Below are 17792 nucleotides of genomic sequence, written 5' to 3'. Positions count from 1 at the left end.
AAAAGTCTGGTATTGTTTTATATGATCTAACATATAACAGTGGTATTCAATTTCTGTAGCAGATTAGAAGCCACTTAAACAGATAGGCCTCCAGTACCTTAATCAGTGTTGGTTTTAGGCCATTGCTTCGCAATTGATTAATTATTGTGGGGAGCTGATAACTGATAGCTGGATTTGTTGTTTTAAAATAATTTCTTTGTGAGCGTGAGGACAAAGAGCTTTCGATATCCCCACTGTAAAAGCAGCTCCTAGCCTACCAGCAAGGTTGAAAATGGGAAGATTGGTTTTCAATTAAATATTTGAATATGTTTGCCTTGGCATTCAAATGATCTAAAATGGAAGATTTTGGTGGTAGCAGTAAATAGAACGTGTCATCCTGCTCATTTCAAGGGATAAAGTTTGAAGAGTTGATTGAATCAACAATTTAGTTATGAACAGAATTTCAAACATGGACATAATTTGCCAACACTCCCTGAAGGGCAACCGACTGGGTGTTCCATTCAGTCTGCTTCACCTCTGGATGTGAAAGTACAGGTATTATAATACCTCCGAACTTAATTTATGGGCAGCAGCTGCCTCCTGCTAGTGTCATAGAGATGAAATCCTTCACCATCTTGGGGCTATTCTTGTTCCTCGCAGAGGGACCACCTGTTCGAGCAGGCAGAAAGAGGTCTAGGTGCAGACTGAGAAGAGGCTGAGGGACAGGACAAGGGGACCCTTTTAGGTAACTAAAGCCAAAGAGTGAATGCAAAATAGTCAGAAGTAGCAGGTACACATCCCTTGGCCATGAGAGGCTACCAAGTCTCCAACTTTGCAGGGATGGGATGTCCTGTGTGAATATATTCTGAACTGGCAGAATAACTCAGTCCAGTAACTCAGATGTGCAAGAAGTACTTTATTTCAGTATTTATTTAAGATCTTCTTAAATGTGCATCCTATCTCTTACCCTGCCAGGCAAAAATATGCCCTTTGACTTGTTTCACACCTTCTTTCTTCCAAGAATGCACAAGGGTCTGAAAAATGCATGGTACCAAGAAGACATTAGCAGTGAGTCCATCGCTTGTAGTTACCATGGTGTTATCTAGTACCCATGCCCGTGGGTCTTATAGGCTGAGAGTCTCAATTGCTTCCAACCATTCTTAGGAATGATGATTCTATAGTGAAAGTGGGCATCTAGTCATTTATCTTCCAGCTTGCCTGGGGCATCCTGCAAAAAAATCTTCTCGAGACCCAAAGAGGTCTGCTCCACTGGCAGTCTTCGTAGCTTCTTCCCTCCGCCTTGTTACCTCTCAGAGGGACTCTCATGCTTCTGCTGATCTTTTAGGTCCCATGTCCTGATCTCTTCCATGAGCATTTGACTCAAGGGTGACGAACTTAAATATATGCAAAGCTCAAAGAAGTGAATGAGTGAGGCAGACCTAATGTAATGAAAACAAGATACATGAGGACTGTGGTAAACAATGAAGTATACTCAAGTTCAAAGATATTCATATACAATTAAATAAAGCATAGCACTTCGCTGATCAAATAGGCTGTGTGTGTGTGTGTGTGTGTGTGTGTGTGTGTGTGTTATCTGACCTGGGTTTTAGGGAAAGTAAAGAAAAACAAAACAAAAAATCCACACTGAGATTCCACCTCCCCCCAGAAAGAATGGCTGCTATCAAGAAATCAACCAATGACAAAAGCTGACAGGGTTGTGTGGAGAAAGGTGCCCTTCCTCATTGTTGCTGGGAGTGCAGATTGGTGCAACCACTGTGGAAATCAATATGGAGATACCTCAAACAACTAGGATTAGAGGTCGCATTTAACCCAGCTATTCCTCTGCTGGGTATCTTCCCCAAAGAATTAAAAGAATCATACCACAGCCATATATGTTCACCCATATATACAGGGGCACAGTTTGTAATAGCTAAAACTTGGAAACAGCCAAATTGCCCATCGACTGGAGACTGGATAAATAAGATGTGTTTCTTTATAAAATAGAGTACTACTCAGCCATAAAGAATGAGAAACTAGAGATATTTACAGCTATGTAGATGGACATGGAAGCCATACTCTTACTCTTAAGTGAATAATAAGTCACACATGTGTAAGTACTGAATAGTTTCTCTGATGTAAAAAACTAGAAGTATAAATAAGGATCAAACTGTATAACTGATAAGGCCAAGGATTTAGCTCAATGATGTCACTGCCTGCCTTGTAAGCTCAAAGACCCAAGTTTGATCCCCAGTACCAAAAAAAAAAAATGTATAATTGATATTGTGTAATAGGAAGAAAAGGTCTGAGAGTAGAGGAAGTGGGAGGGGTAGGGGAAAAGTAAGAAGGGAAAAGAAAAAATATTTGAAAAGGAAAATCATGGAAACAATGTCTCTGTAAACAGGGAAGGGAGGAGGGGGTGAAGGGAGGGCTGGGGAATGGGGAAAAATAAGAACCAAGATAAGTCATGTAAAGGTACAGATCCCAACGATGAATGTAACTGTACTGTCTACCTAAACTGTACCGATAAACTTAAAGATAAAAAAAACCACTACTTTATTTATATGGACTCAGAGATGTAGTAAAGGAGGAAGAAAGAAAAAAATATGGGAGAAATAAATATATAAATATTTGAAGAAATTATCTTGCTATGTGCATGTTGGGGAGGAACAAGAAAGAGTATTGTGAGACTCCTAACATGGAAAGACCCACTCTTTCCTTTGGGTGCCCGCAGTGGGACTGTTCCAATGAAACAGAGCTTCACATTGCAATGGAAAGTGCAGCCAGAAGCAGGAGGTCAAGGAGTTGTATCTCAGTGCATGTGAAAGGGTCAGGGACTTCAGAGGTCATGATACATCTCTGCAGGCGGATTGCCAAAGACAAGAGCCCAGTTGGTCTCCTGTGCTCACTTAGTGTAGGGGGAATGAAGTTCCTTTTCACTAAAGGATAGGTGGGTTCGGGACCTGTAACTCTTGTTTGGAAAAATGAGCTCTGAGGGGGTGTAAAAGAGATGCACAGCCATGGTTCACTCATGTCCTCCTTTTCCCTCTCTCTCCCCCAACATCTTCTATCTGCTTGATCCATTTGATCCTTTGACTTCTATCGCAGTTCTATACATTTCTTGCTCTCAGTTTTCTACTCATGTATTAGTATTTTAGATCAAAATCATTGCAGATAAAATAAATATTAGGTTTAATTGCAAAAGTGTTATGTGAATTCTATATCTAAAGCGGTGTGGTGTGTGTGTGTGTTTGCTCATCCAAGAACGTATTACAAACTAAAATGCCTTCAAAGGAAAAGACCATAGACAAGCATAAATTCATTAAATTCAAGTGCTGTGTGATCTGGGGACATTTGGAAGTGGTGCTGACTGTGGCGAACTGGAAAATGTTCACTACTTTAAGAAAGCAACTCCTCTTCTGCCCCATCCCAACGCCTTCCCTGTGAAAGTATAACTCCTTCTTGGCTGGATCACCCAATAAATCTATAAGGCACATCCTGTTTTCATCTGAAATCTTCTGGGTGTTTAAATATTGGCAAGTGAGTTATATTTTCAAAGCTACACTGACCAAACAGAATGAATCTTCAGGCTACTTGCTGGTCCAATGATTTGAAACATCTGCATCCTGTTATTCACCGACATCACATTTCCATAGCCTATATGGAGGCTGATACAGAGCTGGTGTCCAAAATATGAAAAATAAATCAATAAATGGGCATTTCATGCAAATATCTAGAGAATGACTTGCTTAGTTATTTTCCTTCATTTTATTATCTTGAAGAACACATTTTGTCTTTTATGTACATAGAAACTTACTGGGGGTTATGCATAGAAGTGATCTCATCAACGGAAATAATAAGAAGGATTCCCTAGTTTTCTTATGAAGATGACAAAGAACATGCTGAGTATCTCTCAGGCAGGGCAGCCACACCTTCGCTTAGCCTGGCATGTCTTGGTTTTAGCACTGAAAATCCTGCAAGCCAGGAAATCAGGGCTATTGGTCACTCTACACTCTGCACACAATCTTTTTTTTTTTTTTTTTTCCTGCTGTGATTAGGAGACTGAAATGCTATAAGCAGGTAGATCAGTCTGCACATGCGATTGCAATTTTACCAGTTGGGGGCCTTATGGCTGTGCTATTTCCATGAGGTCGCCAGCTCTTAGGCTGTCTCCGTCATTGTTTGTCTAACGCATGGTTTGGTGGTGGTAGCTCCCAACCTGCTCGGCCATTATGCACATTGACGGAACGGCCTATGGGGTATTCTAACAGGTGCCTTGCCACCTGCCCTCTTCTGCAGATGACTCCACAATTTAGCTAATTCACTTTAATTATTTAGGATACATTTTGCCTTGCACAGTTTTAGGTAGAAATGTAAATGAATGAAGGACTCGGTTAGGTGGTTTCCTCTGCGTGATGTGTAAAAATGTAACTAACGGTCAAGACTCCGGACTGAGCAAAAGGTAATTTGCCCCCTCTCCCTTAATGTACATCGTGAGTTTTAATATTAATTTCTCCTTTATCCATATATCAATAATTGAGCACTGTGTCAATTAATATGCTGGGCAAATTGTATTCCCCATCCTCCTCCTTCACGATGTATTTCAGTAATGGAGATAATTTTCAAGATAAAGTATACAATTTAAAATGGATTAAAAAGAACAACTAATAAAGGAGAATTGATTCATGGGGAAAAATTTGGATAATTTCTGGAAATCTTAGCTGTGCATCCAAGCCTGTGGATTCTGTAAGGAGAGCCTTGTCGAAATGATTAAGTTTTACGTGCCCTGCAACATTTCCCAGGTCTGCAATTGCAAAGGAGGAGGGAGAAGCAAGAAGGAAGAAGAAATGGGCATGCACGCAAGCACCCCCACCGCCACATCTCACACCAGCCCTGGGCTGTGTACCGGAGGTGTATAGTGTATGATTGTCATGCTTAGCTCGTGAGGGCTAAACATTTGCGCTGGCCAGTCCTTCTGAAGCTTTGCGTTTGTTGGGTTTAGCTGGTGGGATTTGGTCTTGCTTTGCCTTTGCTGAATTGGCACACAGGCTTCCCACGCCCACCCCTGCCTCCTCCCCTTTCCCCAGCACAGCCTGGCTGAGAGCCTGCAAGGCAGCAGCTGCTGCAGCAGCGGGGCAGGACCGCAGCCTCTGAGCCCGCAGTGACACCATGGAGCCGGTAGATGGCTGTAGACAAGTGTGCTGGGCCCTGTGGTGTAAAGAGTAATGAGTCTGGGGAGGCCTTGACCTGACTGGATGCTGCTTTTATCTGAAGTACATTTAAAGAGATAAAGGGGAAGCCGGGGAGCGGCACATGTTCTTTTCTCTGCGGCTGGAGCTTTACTTTGAGTTTAAAAAATAAAAATAAAATTCTCAGAGTCACCGGCTCTGGCCAGATGTGCTTCTCTCAAGAGGATCGGCCTTCCTGTAAATGCCACCAGTGGGACTTCCGTGAATCTCACACTCCTCGCCATCAGGAAATGGTGTAGCGCCGGCCTGTTGGTGATCACACCGTCGCTCTTATGATTAATATCACCAGCCTCATGGAGTTTTGTTTTCGTCACTGTTGCTGGCTGCCTCGAGTGTCCGGATTTGCTCATTAGAGAGCCTCACCAAGAATTTGTTACCTAAGCAGCCTTGATAGGAGAGAGAAGAAAGGCAAGAGTTTAGGAGGGAGGAAGGGAGAGAGAGAGAGAGAGAGAGAGAGAGAGAGAGAGAGAGAGAGAGAGAGAGAGAGGAAGAAGGAGGAGGAGGAGGAGGAGGGAGGAGTGAGGCAGAGAGAGAGAGAGCAGCCCGAGGCAAGTCACATCACACACAGTGCCACTGAAGGAATGTTATCCTCATAAACTCATAAACAAGCACACCAAACCTTGTGTAAGGAGAGAAGAGGGGCTGTTAAGAACTGGGCAGAAAAAGGCAAGAATCTCTACCCACTGCTTTCAGTTTTTCTTCCAGATACTCTTGGTGAAGTAAGGAGACTTCTGTTTGCTGACAGAGCCTTTGATTTCTCTTACAAGATGATGATGTATCTGTGGGTAGGTAGTCTCTCCTCTCTCTGTGTGTGTCTCTCTCTTTCTCTCTTTCTCTTTCCTCTTTCTGTCTCTCAGTCTCTTTCTTTCTCTCTGATAAATAAATTGACTTCGGGGATAAAGATCGCAGCGCAGAGTAATCGCATTGTGCGTGTGTGAGGCGATTATGCTAGTGGCAGAATAATCTCGCCCCGTTCCACTGTATGTGCTGGTATTTCCAGTGGGAGTTTTAGGCAGGACCTGGTTCATTAGCATGAAGCTGCAATTTTATCTTCAGTTGCAAAAATGAAATAACCAAAAAAAAAAATGTATGTGTACATGGGTACAGGAGGGTGCCTGGCTTTCTCTTTCCATGAAACACTGATGATGGTGAATTCGGGAGACCTAGGAAAGCCAGCATAGCCATGAAGCGGGTACTCTATCACTTGTAGCTGTACAGGATTTCCTTTAATTACCGAAAAGGAACTGTTCTGAGAAGCGGTGGCTTTTGTGTGTTTGTGTGTTTTATTTTTGTTTATTTTTTTTATCTTTCGTGATTGACTACTTCTCAGTGTGGAGCTGAGTATTGTAGATGAGAACAGCGTGTTTTATTTGCCTTAACCAGGTGTGTGTGTGTGTGTGTGGGTGGGTGCATCCACGAGTGGGTATTTTACAAGGCTGGTCTCAAAATATATGGGGTTATGTGTACTTGTTCTGGATTGCTGATGTGTTTCATAGTTCTGTTTTTTAAAGAGGTGGTATTGAAATAAAAGCACTGAAGTGTTAACCTATAGTTATGAATAACAATATTTAACTGTTATTTATGTGCCAGGCAGGTGTGTGTGTGTGTGTGTGTGGGTGGGTGCATCCACGAGTGGGTATTTTACAAGGCTGGTCTCAAAATATATGGGGTTATGTGTACTTGTTCTGGATTGCTGATGTGTTTCATAGTTCTGTTTTTTAAAGAGGTGGTATTGAAATAAAAGCACTGAAGTGTTAACCTATAGTTATGAATAACAATATTTAACTGTTGAAGTAATTTTTTAAAAATCCTATCTTGGCATGAATGGCTTTGAACTGTCGCTTATCATGTTTTGGGATATATATATATGTTTTTTTTTTCTTAGTTTAGTTTGGCCAATGAGGCACATGTGTATTGATCACACTAGTCACTAGGGACCCAGCTCTGTGATTTCGCGTTAGAGACAGTGTCCCCTGCATTTCCGAGGGGAGGGAGGCATTTGAGAGGAAAAACTCTCCTCTTTTTTTCCTCAGCATCATTCTCACTGTTGTTTCTCCTTGTTCAGCATACTTAAAAAGCCTCTTTTCTTTCTCCTCCCTGGGGTCAATCCTGAGGTTCAGCTCACAGCCGTGAACTTGGCTTTGCTGGGAAGGAAGAGGTCTCTTTGTTGAATTCTTTGTTAATCACGTTGGTTCTCTGACCTCTGCTGATCATGTCTCAGTGGGGCTGGGCCCTCTTGGGTCTAGAGGTTTAGATTCCCTTCTCCCTGCCCCCCTTTGTTTGGACGAGTTCCTTTGTAGTAACTTTAGCTCCATTTCCACAGTTTATTTCTCCACAATTTAATACATTGAATCGTGGCAGTTGGAGACGGACCTTCTCTATTATTATGTTGTCTTCATTTTAGGGGAAGTTTTCCCTTCAAACTTACCTGTCATTAAAGAAGTGTTTGGAAGTACAAAATTGTTAGTCAAAATCACGTTACTTTAAAAGAGCCCATTTTACTTAAGCACACAGAATCTCCGTGTCGTTTGTGAAGGCAGAGGTTGACACAGTTAAAATTTTGAATGTTTACAACTGTAGATTTTTAGGCACTAAGAAAAGTAGTCACATGGGATCAGCATCTCAATTCCTAAGGAAAGAACTGTACTAACATTTTAGGGGCCTGAGTCCGTTTGGGATTTTTTTTTTTTTTTTGTAAGTAGCATCTGGATAAGGTTAAACAAATTTCATTTCCTTTAGGCTATGGTGAATAACTTTGCTGGTCACACTTTTTCTCTGAGTGGCTAAGTGGTGTGGTGTTGATTTTATTTATCAGGTTCACTAGCTGTTCCATTCATACATGACTGCAACTCAAAATGGTGAAACTGCATGTCTCACACTCTCTGAAAGGTCTGTCCAAAAAGCTTCCTGATTTGCTTTCTGGTAATTTATCCTGGGCTGTGTCCCCCCAATTCCTGTTTTTCTCTTTCTGACTGATGATTTGGGGTGCTACATGTTTTTATTAACTGAATTCATCAAATTGAAAAATGATTACACCCTTCCTGCCCTGTGCTCAAGTATTCTATTTACATCCTTAATTCAAAGATTTTGTTGTTGTTCTGCATTCAAAAAATGGCAGTGGCTTTAAATTGGAACAGCTGGATGCATGCTGTTTAAGGAGATATGAATTAACAAGCTAGAGTTAAAGCTGTGAGGTTTGTGGGATTTTCCACTCTTTTCTCCTTTTCAGGAACGCAGAGTTTCTGCACTTGCCTCTTAGTCTGTAAATAAAGATGCTCTAAATGTGGCTGATATCTCTGTTTGAGAGCTCATCTTGCTTTAGGAAAATGAGTCTCAGCTATACCAATGTATGAAAATACCGTTTGCTGCTTTCTCATGGACATAAAAATGAAAATAAAGAGACATGGAGATACAGTAAAACGGAATCTGTATTAGGTTTCTCCCTGTCACTGTCTCCTGCATTTGTATAAGTGTCTTGCGGGTGAGGATGGCACGGGATTTCAGTGAGTATATTTTTATTAAGGTCGAAAACTTTTTGTTGAGGGGAATGTAGGAAGTCTGGGGAAAGTCTATATCCATTCGGTCTTGTTAGTGCATGAAAACTTCTCCTCCAGATTAGAAATGCAGTGGAAGGCTTTGAGAGATCACTAACTAAAAACAGCTCAGGCCCAGAAAAGCGGGTCTGATCAAATAACTGCAAATATATAACATTTAAATCATTCAGCCCAATCAGATAGTTCCTAAATTCTTTCCTAATTTTTTAAAGAAGTCTTCCCTGTAAAAAATAAAATTGGTCATCTTCACTGTATTCCTTTCTTTCTTCCTTTTTTTTTTAATGAGTGAGGACTGGTTGGTGTACAAGGAAAAGAAAGTTTCACTCTCTGGCCCAGAAGATGAATTTCTGGGCAGCTTTGCTGCACCAAACCTGGGGTACAGAGGAGAAACGGCCTTCCTGAGGATTTGAGGGACATGGGAGCTCACTTTGCGCAAGACCCATTGGTGCTGAACAGGAGAAAGCCCTCTCGGCCCGCGGTTCTCAACTCCATGGTGCTGATTGAATTCCTTCAGCATTTGACTTTCTTTGGGATACAATTAAACTGTTTCTTCCATGGCTGGGCAGAACTGGTAGGCAATTAACAATCCTCTATGTAGGGCCGGGGATTTGGCTCAGTGGTTTTGGTGCCTGCCTTGAAAGCACTAACAGCCCGAGTTCGATCCCTGGTACCCCCTCCCCCCAAAATCAAACAATCATCTATCTAAATTGGAGATAAAATACCATTTATCTGGTTTGGTTTCTTGTTCCTGGACCGAATGGTCACTTACTTAATAACTCCAGGGCAATGAGTATTTGTTTTTTTGAGTTCATAACCTTTTCATTGGTCTTTACTTCTTTACTCTCTTGAAATGAAGAACCATTTCCATTTTATTTCTACTCACATACCCTCATTTACACACAAAATACCCTTCTCTGTTCTTTTCACTTGTGGTTACAATTTTTAATTTTACACTTTCTTATCTTTCTTATTATATATGTTGTCCTCACCCTTTTAAAAATATCTTTTTGCAAATAAATAAACCTCCCTTAAAGTGGGAGGAGAAGGCAACAAGTAGATAATTTCTGAGAGGCTGAAAAGATGGGTGAGAGTTATGGCAGTAGGCAGCTTTTACTGATGTAGTCCAGTCATGTAAAAAAGGGAATAAACAAAAACAGCATTCTCCAGCAGGATCCGGTGAGTCTTGTATCTCCCAGTGTGTTACCCTTGGCAGAAACTCCACCAACCAGGCAATTCCAGTTCTCAGCCTGCCATAAACTAAGTCACGAAGAAAAGAAACTTATCTGTGGCTTAGCACTGTGTTTTCACCGCACCCTGGATATTTAGGGAACCTTCTCTGAATACTCCATTTTTTTCCTTGAAGTTTTATAGGTTTATCTGATCTGGAGTTCACATTCTAGGAGTTGAATATAAAATGAATATAGATTATCTGATTTGCAGAATCCACGTAGGTTGGAGATGATGTATAAATTGTAGATACTGAATGTATTTATTTAGTGTTCTAGGATCATCATATCATTTTAATCAAGCCGCTGTGGTGCAGAAATGACATATGTTTCTTTTATTTCAAATAATCCATATGTGTGCCCTTTATAGTAAAATGAGTAGGACCACCATTGCTGTTTCCTAAAATACAGCTTACCTAAATTCTAATGCTAGTTGTATTCACAAAGAAAATTTTCTAAAAATTTTCTAAAAACACACACAGTTATAATCTCAATTTGGAGAAACAACAACATGGATTTTCTGGATGACAAGGTACACCATTGATTTATTAAGAGGGCTGTGTGTTTCTGTGTGTACGGGGAAGGCAGAAATGCTATCACATTAAAAGATTCTATCTGTTGTAAAACATATCTCAATTTCAGATCCACTGAAATGGGAAGAAGGAAAACCAAAGCCACTGAGAGGGAATATTCTGTTTCAGAAAATGAGATCATAGTGCTTTAGAACTTACAGTTTTGCAGCCCGCTTTTATCACTTACCGTTCTGTGCCTTAAATATTCTTGTATGGCAGTTTCTTTAATGCTTGCACGGACGGTGGCCCAGTGAATGGATTGTCCCTGAATGCACTTGACCAGTCTCTTGCCCGTCAGGTGTTCCTGTTTATAGATATTTGCCTTAGTACTTGCCATGGTATAAAGGCGCTCACACAGTCACTCGGTTTACAAGTTATTTACTAACCCTTTATGGAGCACATCTTCTGTGTCAGTACTGGGCCATGGGCGATATACAGCTCAGGGAAATGACGATAGACTACCGGAAATTATGAAGAGCTGAGAGTGAAGGTATGATTGCCGCTATTCTTCACCTGTTGACTACAGTTCACAAATGTGCTAGTTACTTGTTCCGCCTTCACATATTTTCTGTGTTTCGCCAAACCTAATGTTAGGGTATCCCCCCTCTGAATTTCGGTTTCTACTTTGGTGTATCGGTGCCTATGTGGAGCCTGCTTTTCTTCCACGTTACTTGACACATTCATGGAATGGCTCTTTTGGTAGAAATTTGTGCTAGAATTTGCCTGTGGCAACCAAAGAAAACATTTTTGATTTGAAAGAAGAAATTTCAGTTCTATATCCCAAACTTCAAAATTTCTATATTTTCTATGACTGCCCTGCTTTTCAGCAAAATGCCCGAGGAATACAAAGATGACTGCTGGTCCACAAAAGAATTCTGATCCAGAAATCCCTTTCGGTTTGATCTGACAAGTTCCTTTAGCACTCATACTGCTCCCCATAGATCTTAGTTAGGGGCTAAGAAAATGGCACCAGCTTGTTCATGACTGTGATGTCCAAATGCATCAGACCCATCTCTCACCACTGAGGGCTGTCACTTATGCTGAGTTCCCTTTGTTACCTCTGGGTTTCCAAGGACTGCGTAGAACTCTGTTCTTTCAAACTCACCACCACAGTGCCCTTCCTCCAAGCCCAAGCCACGGCCTCTGCTGTGCTGGCGCAAAGGAGCACACAAATATGCTTCAACACTCTCTGAAATGTTGCAGAAGGGCCAGTTTCCCGGCCCTTTAAATCAGAAACGCTCATTTACCTATTTGGAGCATGGTGATTGGCACTGCTAGAGTTTCCGGTTATTGAGAAGGGAAGTAGATGGCAGAAATGCATCAGCGGGAGCTCTTTTGTGAACCCATTCCCCCAGCCCCATTTCACTTTTCACAGCCTGGACTCCATGCAGACCTGGCTAGCAGAGGGAGGATTGTGTTATTTTCTGCGTGAGCACCCAGAGACCACTTATGTAAACTGATCGCTACTTTTTTGGTATTGTTCTGAAATTTTGCTCATACCCCTATTCCTTTTGCTCTATAAAGCAACTTGTATCATAAAGCCCTAACCATGTTTCTTTCCAATTTAATAATGAGACTGACCTTACTGAATTTTTGTGTTTAAAAATGGTTCCAAAAAAGAAAAAAACAAAACTCATGGTCTAACTTATAGGGCAGCATATGTATACACAGCTTTTTATAGCAGGAGAATAAAATTTTAAATAGGAATATGTGCTAGGGTTTCTCTTGGTAGTACATTCGGGGCACCAGGTTAGCATTCTTTACACACACACACAAACACACACCCACACAGTATTAGTAAAAAGAAGATTAAAACCTAATGTATATTAGTAAAATGATTTAAAAGGCTTCTATTTATGTTTTACACATAGTAATTGATCAACACTGTGTGTATTTTTTAATCTCTGGGGCATCATACAGATTAAATGTCATTTGAAATGGTAGAAAGGATGTTCTATTCTCCACTTTACGTTTTGGATGCTGTATTGCCTACTTTTAGAACATTTCCCAAACCTTCAGACAAATACTTGATCAAGCAATGCAGGTTTGAACAACATAAGCAAATTACTTTCTGTACAAACCTTGTGTCCCCATTCAGAGAAGAACAAATTGAAAAATTGATATTCAATACCACCAAGATAATTTCGGGAAGCAACAGAGCATTGTTTTGACAACTAAGAAACATGAAGCTTTTAGGACAAGTAGAGAGAGAGGACTATACTGTGTTTCTCATTTATTATCCTAAAGACATCTTAGAATGGAAATAATTGGGAAAGAAAGGTAGATGTAGGAAGACAAAGATTTGGAAATGATTTGGAGAAATTGCATGCTATTTCAAGCACTGCTGTGGATTGGATCGAATGAACCATGAATTTCTTTGTGCTCTACATCTCACATTCTACTGGTTTTATCATTTGAAGTCAGGTTTTCTATTCTTACGTGGTACTTGAAGATCACTTGTTACCTTGATGTGACACCATCTCTATTCCTTTTGTGGTATTTTGTTATCAATTGTATTGTTCACCCTACTGCAGAGTTTGGTCATCAGATTAGATGAAATGGTGAAGAAGAAAGATGGCCTGAGATAAATGCAGGGCAGAGAAGTGTGTTGTGTGTGTGTGTGTGTGTGTGTGTGTGTGTATTAAAAGAGAGGGAGGAGAGAAACACATGAATTGAGGCAGAGAGACTAAAACAGAACGCTCTCTGCTTAGGTTTCAGTAATTTCACATGGACATTTGTATTACCTTTTCTCTAATTCCTTTAGAACATATTTTGATTTTCCAGTACATCAAAGGTAAGCATCTATTGTTGAATAATATTTTAATATTAAAGAGTGATCAGCAATTCACTTATTTGCAACATTAGCAATTTGTCCTACCTAGAATGTTCTGTCTTAGTAGAACGCATGATGGATTTAAAATATGGCTGCATTTTTATCAGTATGGTGGAGCTGTGTACTTTCTTATATTCGATTGCCTTTTTTCTCTGCCTCTGACTCACACTGAGTCTTCATGTGGGAATTGCCTGAGGGAACCTTCTCTATTTGGTTGTCATAGTAGATGCCAGGCAGGTGCAGACTGCATTTGTCCATGGTGATCATGCTTGTAAGAGATTGGTGGATCGCTCTATGAGTAGAAATATTTTTTATACCCATCCATGTATGAAATATTTATTGAGAGTTTTTAGTATATCAGATACTGTTCATATTTAGTTCTAGGAACCCAGGAACATGATAGGGCTGAAATCTTCAGGGAATTCATGTAATGGAAAAAATGGCTAAAACACAACACAAGAAACAACAGTGGTGATAGATGACAAGAACTAGTCAATCCAGTGTTACAGCTAAAGCCCATTGTTGCAGGGACATGTTGAGTTCAAAGGCAAAAACAAGGGCTTGTATATTCAAGGAGTCCAAAGGCAACAGATGTCTAGGGTCAGGTGTGTGCAGGCAGTCAGATCACAGCCTTGAAATGTTGACTGAGTTTTTCTGATCCGTTCTCATTAGTGACCAAGGTGGCTGTGGTGGCTTCATGCTGACCTCCCACTGTGATAGAAACCCTTGGGGTCCCTAACATTCGACTAGGACCCAATAGGTTGAAGGGAAATCTCTGAGGCTATTCTCTCATACCTGCATTGGGTGCCCCCAACCCCTGAGCCAGTTCCTGAGATGTGCTACCCAGACTTGGATCAACAACTCACTGTGCGAAACCTGAGTACCCTGAAGAACAGAGAGGAGGTAGTGAAGGAGTGGGTGGTTGCTCAGGAAATATTCAAGAGCTGTTTCAAAGAGAAATGAATGCTGGTTAGGTCAAAATAACACATGCCATCTATACAGACAGATGTTATATGGGCAGTCTGCACTGAATTTCAACACAGAAAAAGAGGAGATACTTAGGTAGCAGAATCATGGGAGGAAGGTGTTATGAATAGTGACTTCAGGGAAGACTTCAGGTCACCTGAGGGTGAGGAAGCTGCCGGGAAAGAGGAGGATGCAAGGAGAAGTGGTGGTCAGGGGACAGTGTGTCCAAGAATTTTCAAAGGCCAGGTTGGCCAAACCTCAGAGTATGAGGGACCTGGCTGGAGGGCAGTTCCAAGGCAGGCAGGAGCTCCTGCCTGTATGGGGTCAGGGCTGCTTGGCACTTTCCCAGTGCCAGACATCTGTGTCCATCCTGCCACATCCAGGAATCAAAATAAGGAGGAGGGAACTCCTCTGAGTATCAGGGAGAAGAGAGAGGCAGTGGAGGTTATTTTTGATTTTCCTATTTTAATTGTGTTGGAGAATGGACTACCAGCATCTCTCTGTCTGTTGGAAATAACCAGATTTCCACTCAGTGCAGCGTTACTCTGCCCACAAGCTCATCTAGGTACTCACTCAGCTCAGCGCTTCTTTGCATGTAGTTCTCATTCAGACTTTCAGAGAATCTCGATCCCCAGGCCTGGACAAATATCGCTTCCCATGTGCTGGGTCAGCAAGCTGCTGAGCACATCCACCCAAACATTCCCACGAAAGGGGGGAAATCTGAACACAAAAAGAAGAAAAATGTGAGGCATATTGGAACTCTCGGGTCTTGTTCAGAGTTGGGTTGAGGAGAGAAGGAATGGGAAATATTTGAATAAATCCCAGTGCTTCACACATTAGCCTGTTTTGTCCAGTTGTGGAGCACTTTGGGTGGACAATCAGAAATACAAAACAGTTTAATAAAAGCAAGTGTTAGGAATTTCAAGTATCTTTAAGGGCCTTTGACTTAAATGAGCTCAGTGATGGAGTATTCAAGTAAAGAGAGAGTTGTTAATGTGCTAAATTAAAAGGCTAATCAAAGAGGCAAGTTCTACAAATGAGAACAGGAGCACAATTAGTTAATGGAGGACTGAGAATAATTTGGGAGGGATTTTTTTTCATATGCATTGATAGACTCACATTTTCCCTGAAGCCTTCAGTGTTTTCAATCAATTAAAGGGTCAGAAGCTCTTCTGACTTCCACCATTTGTAAAATTAAGCCAAATGTCGTGCAGTTTATTTTGTGGAAGGGGATTAAATACCCACATACACGTAGATACTCTTATATATATTGCAGTCATTATTTATCATGTACAGGCAGTAACACATTTCTTTTTGAGTGTGCAAGATGTTATAATAGATCATATCCTTAGCCAGATGGGGTGGCACATGCCTGTAATCCCAGCACTCTGGGAGGCCGAGGCAGGAGGATCGCCAGTTTGAGTCTACTTGGGCAGCGAAGTGAGGAAGTGAGAATCTATCTCAAGATTTTAAAAAGGGTTGGGGATGTAGCTCAGCGCAAAGGCCTGAATCTGATGCAGTACTACAAAAATATATATATATATATAATAATAAATAATCATGGTCTTTGGAGTGGGCAAAGCGGTATTCAAAAATCAAGCCCTTTGGCTGTTCTTCACAGGCGCTCTCATCAACAGGAGATGCCTTCTGAGACCCTTTATTGACTGCCTGAAACCACAGATAGCATTGGATCCAAAACACCATGTTTTTCTCTCTGTATTCATAGCTATGATCAAGTTTAACTGATAAATTCAGCACAGAAAGAGATGAACAAAAACAATAAAATAGGCACTGTAACAATATATTGTAATAAAGGCTACTTCATACTTAACATCTATGGATTGCTTAATTCTGAAATTTTCTATTTAACATTTTCGGATCATGGTTGAGGGCAGGCACCTGAAACCGTGGGAAGTGAAACCTCCGATAAGAGGAAGTCACTGGAACCCTCTGTTTCTCAGGTTCTAAAATGTGGCTGATGCTCCTATCTGAGGCTACCACTCAGCAAGCGGGTACTGAGCCGGCTGTGCACAGCCAGCGGCCTTTCTCCTTGGCTGCTGCCTCATTATGGATAAGCAGGGCCCAAATCCTTCACCCATTAAATAGTTTATACATCAGCTTGCCTAGTACCTTTCTCAAAAAGGTTGCGGTGAAGATCAAATGATGTGTGGCAAGAAAGGTGCTTAGAATCACAGATAGCAGCTAGCAGATGTCTGGTGATAGTTGGCTATCTCCACTATTACCGTTATTATCATTACAACAAAACGTAACACAGACAGGGTCTTGTACATGTGTGGATGGATGTAGGATGAGGAAAATTCTGTGCAAGGAAGGAGTGGATCCTTCTCAGTAGCTGCAGTGGGAAATGGTTTGTAAAGAAGGGATTTGGGAGGCAGTGAGGCATGGATGAGTACAAACTCACTTTGTACCAGATTCTCATTATGTGACCTTGGGTGTTTCGTCTAAATCTTCTTTAAAACGGGGACAGTGCTGGAAGAAGGAGGAGGAAAAAAAATTTTTAAAAATTGACAGAGCCATTTTCGTAGCTAGCTCAGTACATGGCACTGGAACGTGAGAATTTATGCTCTTTTTCTCCCTATTGCTAATCCTATGTGGACCAAAAAAGAAAATCTTCCATGAGTGTTGAAGAGAAGAGACAACTAAAGATGAGGAGCAGATTTTAAATCTGAGCCCTAAAAGAGTGAATTAATGTGAGTCCTGAACTCTTTGTTCTGATAAATGGGTAGTAGAAAAGAGTTGTAAAAGGTTTCTCTTTTGAAAAAGGAAAAAGTCAAATGATTGCTTTCTTTCTGAAAACAAAATTAATGTTTGAAAATTCAAGGAAGTGTAAATAGAGATAAAAACAAGAATCTGTGTGACTTATGACTCCCTACTGTTATCTTGACATATCTCTCCATTCCTTGAATTACTGATATATTTGAATTTACTCGAATGTCATTTTTCTGTCCAAAATTGAACTCATACAGTAAATGTATTTGTATGCAAATTATTTCATAAAAATTTTCCGGTTCTCCTAAATTTTTTTAATGTGAATCTTTTAAGTTGTATCTAAGCATTTGGATATTACTATACTTTAGCCATTTGTAAACTGTTAGGGTTTTTAAAGCATGTCCCATTATAAATACCAATAAAATAAACAACAACTTTAAAAATGTATCAGGTGGGCAAAGAAGGGTGAACGAATGATTCTCAAGGAAAAAAATCAAGTGCTTATAACTATAGGACGTTGTGTTCATCTTCCCCTGTGTTAAATAAACACAAACTAAACTAATATGCTTTGTCAAATGGACATTTTAAATAGTGTAATTTACCAAGTGCTGGTCAGGGTATGAGAATATGCATTCACATGCGTTTTTCTTTTTCTTTTCTTTTCTTTTTTTTTTTTTTTTTTTTTT

General features: G+C 40.6%; 1 protein-coding gene across 5 annotated transcripts in view; it reads left to right on the top strand.

Moving 5' to 3' along the window:
* Rbfox1 (RNA binding fox-1 homolog 1) overlaps positions 1-17792 on the top strand; it is a 1859632-nt gene that overhangs the window by 1328875 nt on the left and 512965 nt on the right. The window contains exon 1 of one of the 5 annotated variants that reach the window (XM_010644156.2): positions 5764-6010. The exons of the other annotated variants lie outside the window; for them this stretch is intronic. Coding sequence (XP_010642458.1) covers positions 5993-6010 — 18 coding nt within the window. The 5' untranslated portion in view covers positions 5764-5992. Of the gene's footprint in view, positions 1-5763; positions 6011-17792 lie in introns of those variants that run through there. 5 annotated transcript variants of the gene reach the window in all.

Source organism: Fukomys damarensis, unplaced genomic scaffold (assembly GCF_012274545.1).
Source record: "Fukomys damarensis isolate Sample0158 unplaced genomic scaffold, DMR_v1.0_HiC HiC_scaffold_34, whole genome shotgun sequence".
Taxonomy (NCBI): domain Eukaryota; kingdom Metazoa; phylum Chordata; class Mammalia; order Rodentia; family Bathyergidae; genus Fukomys; species Fukomys damarensis.
This window is presented reverse-complemented; position numbering and strand designations above follow the sequence as displayed.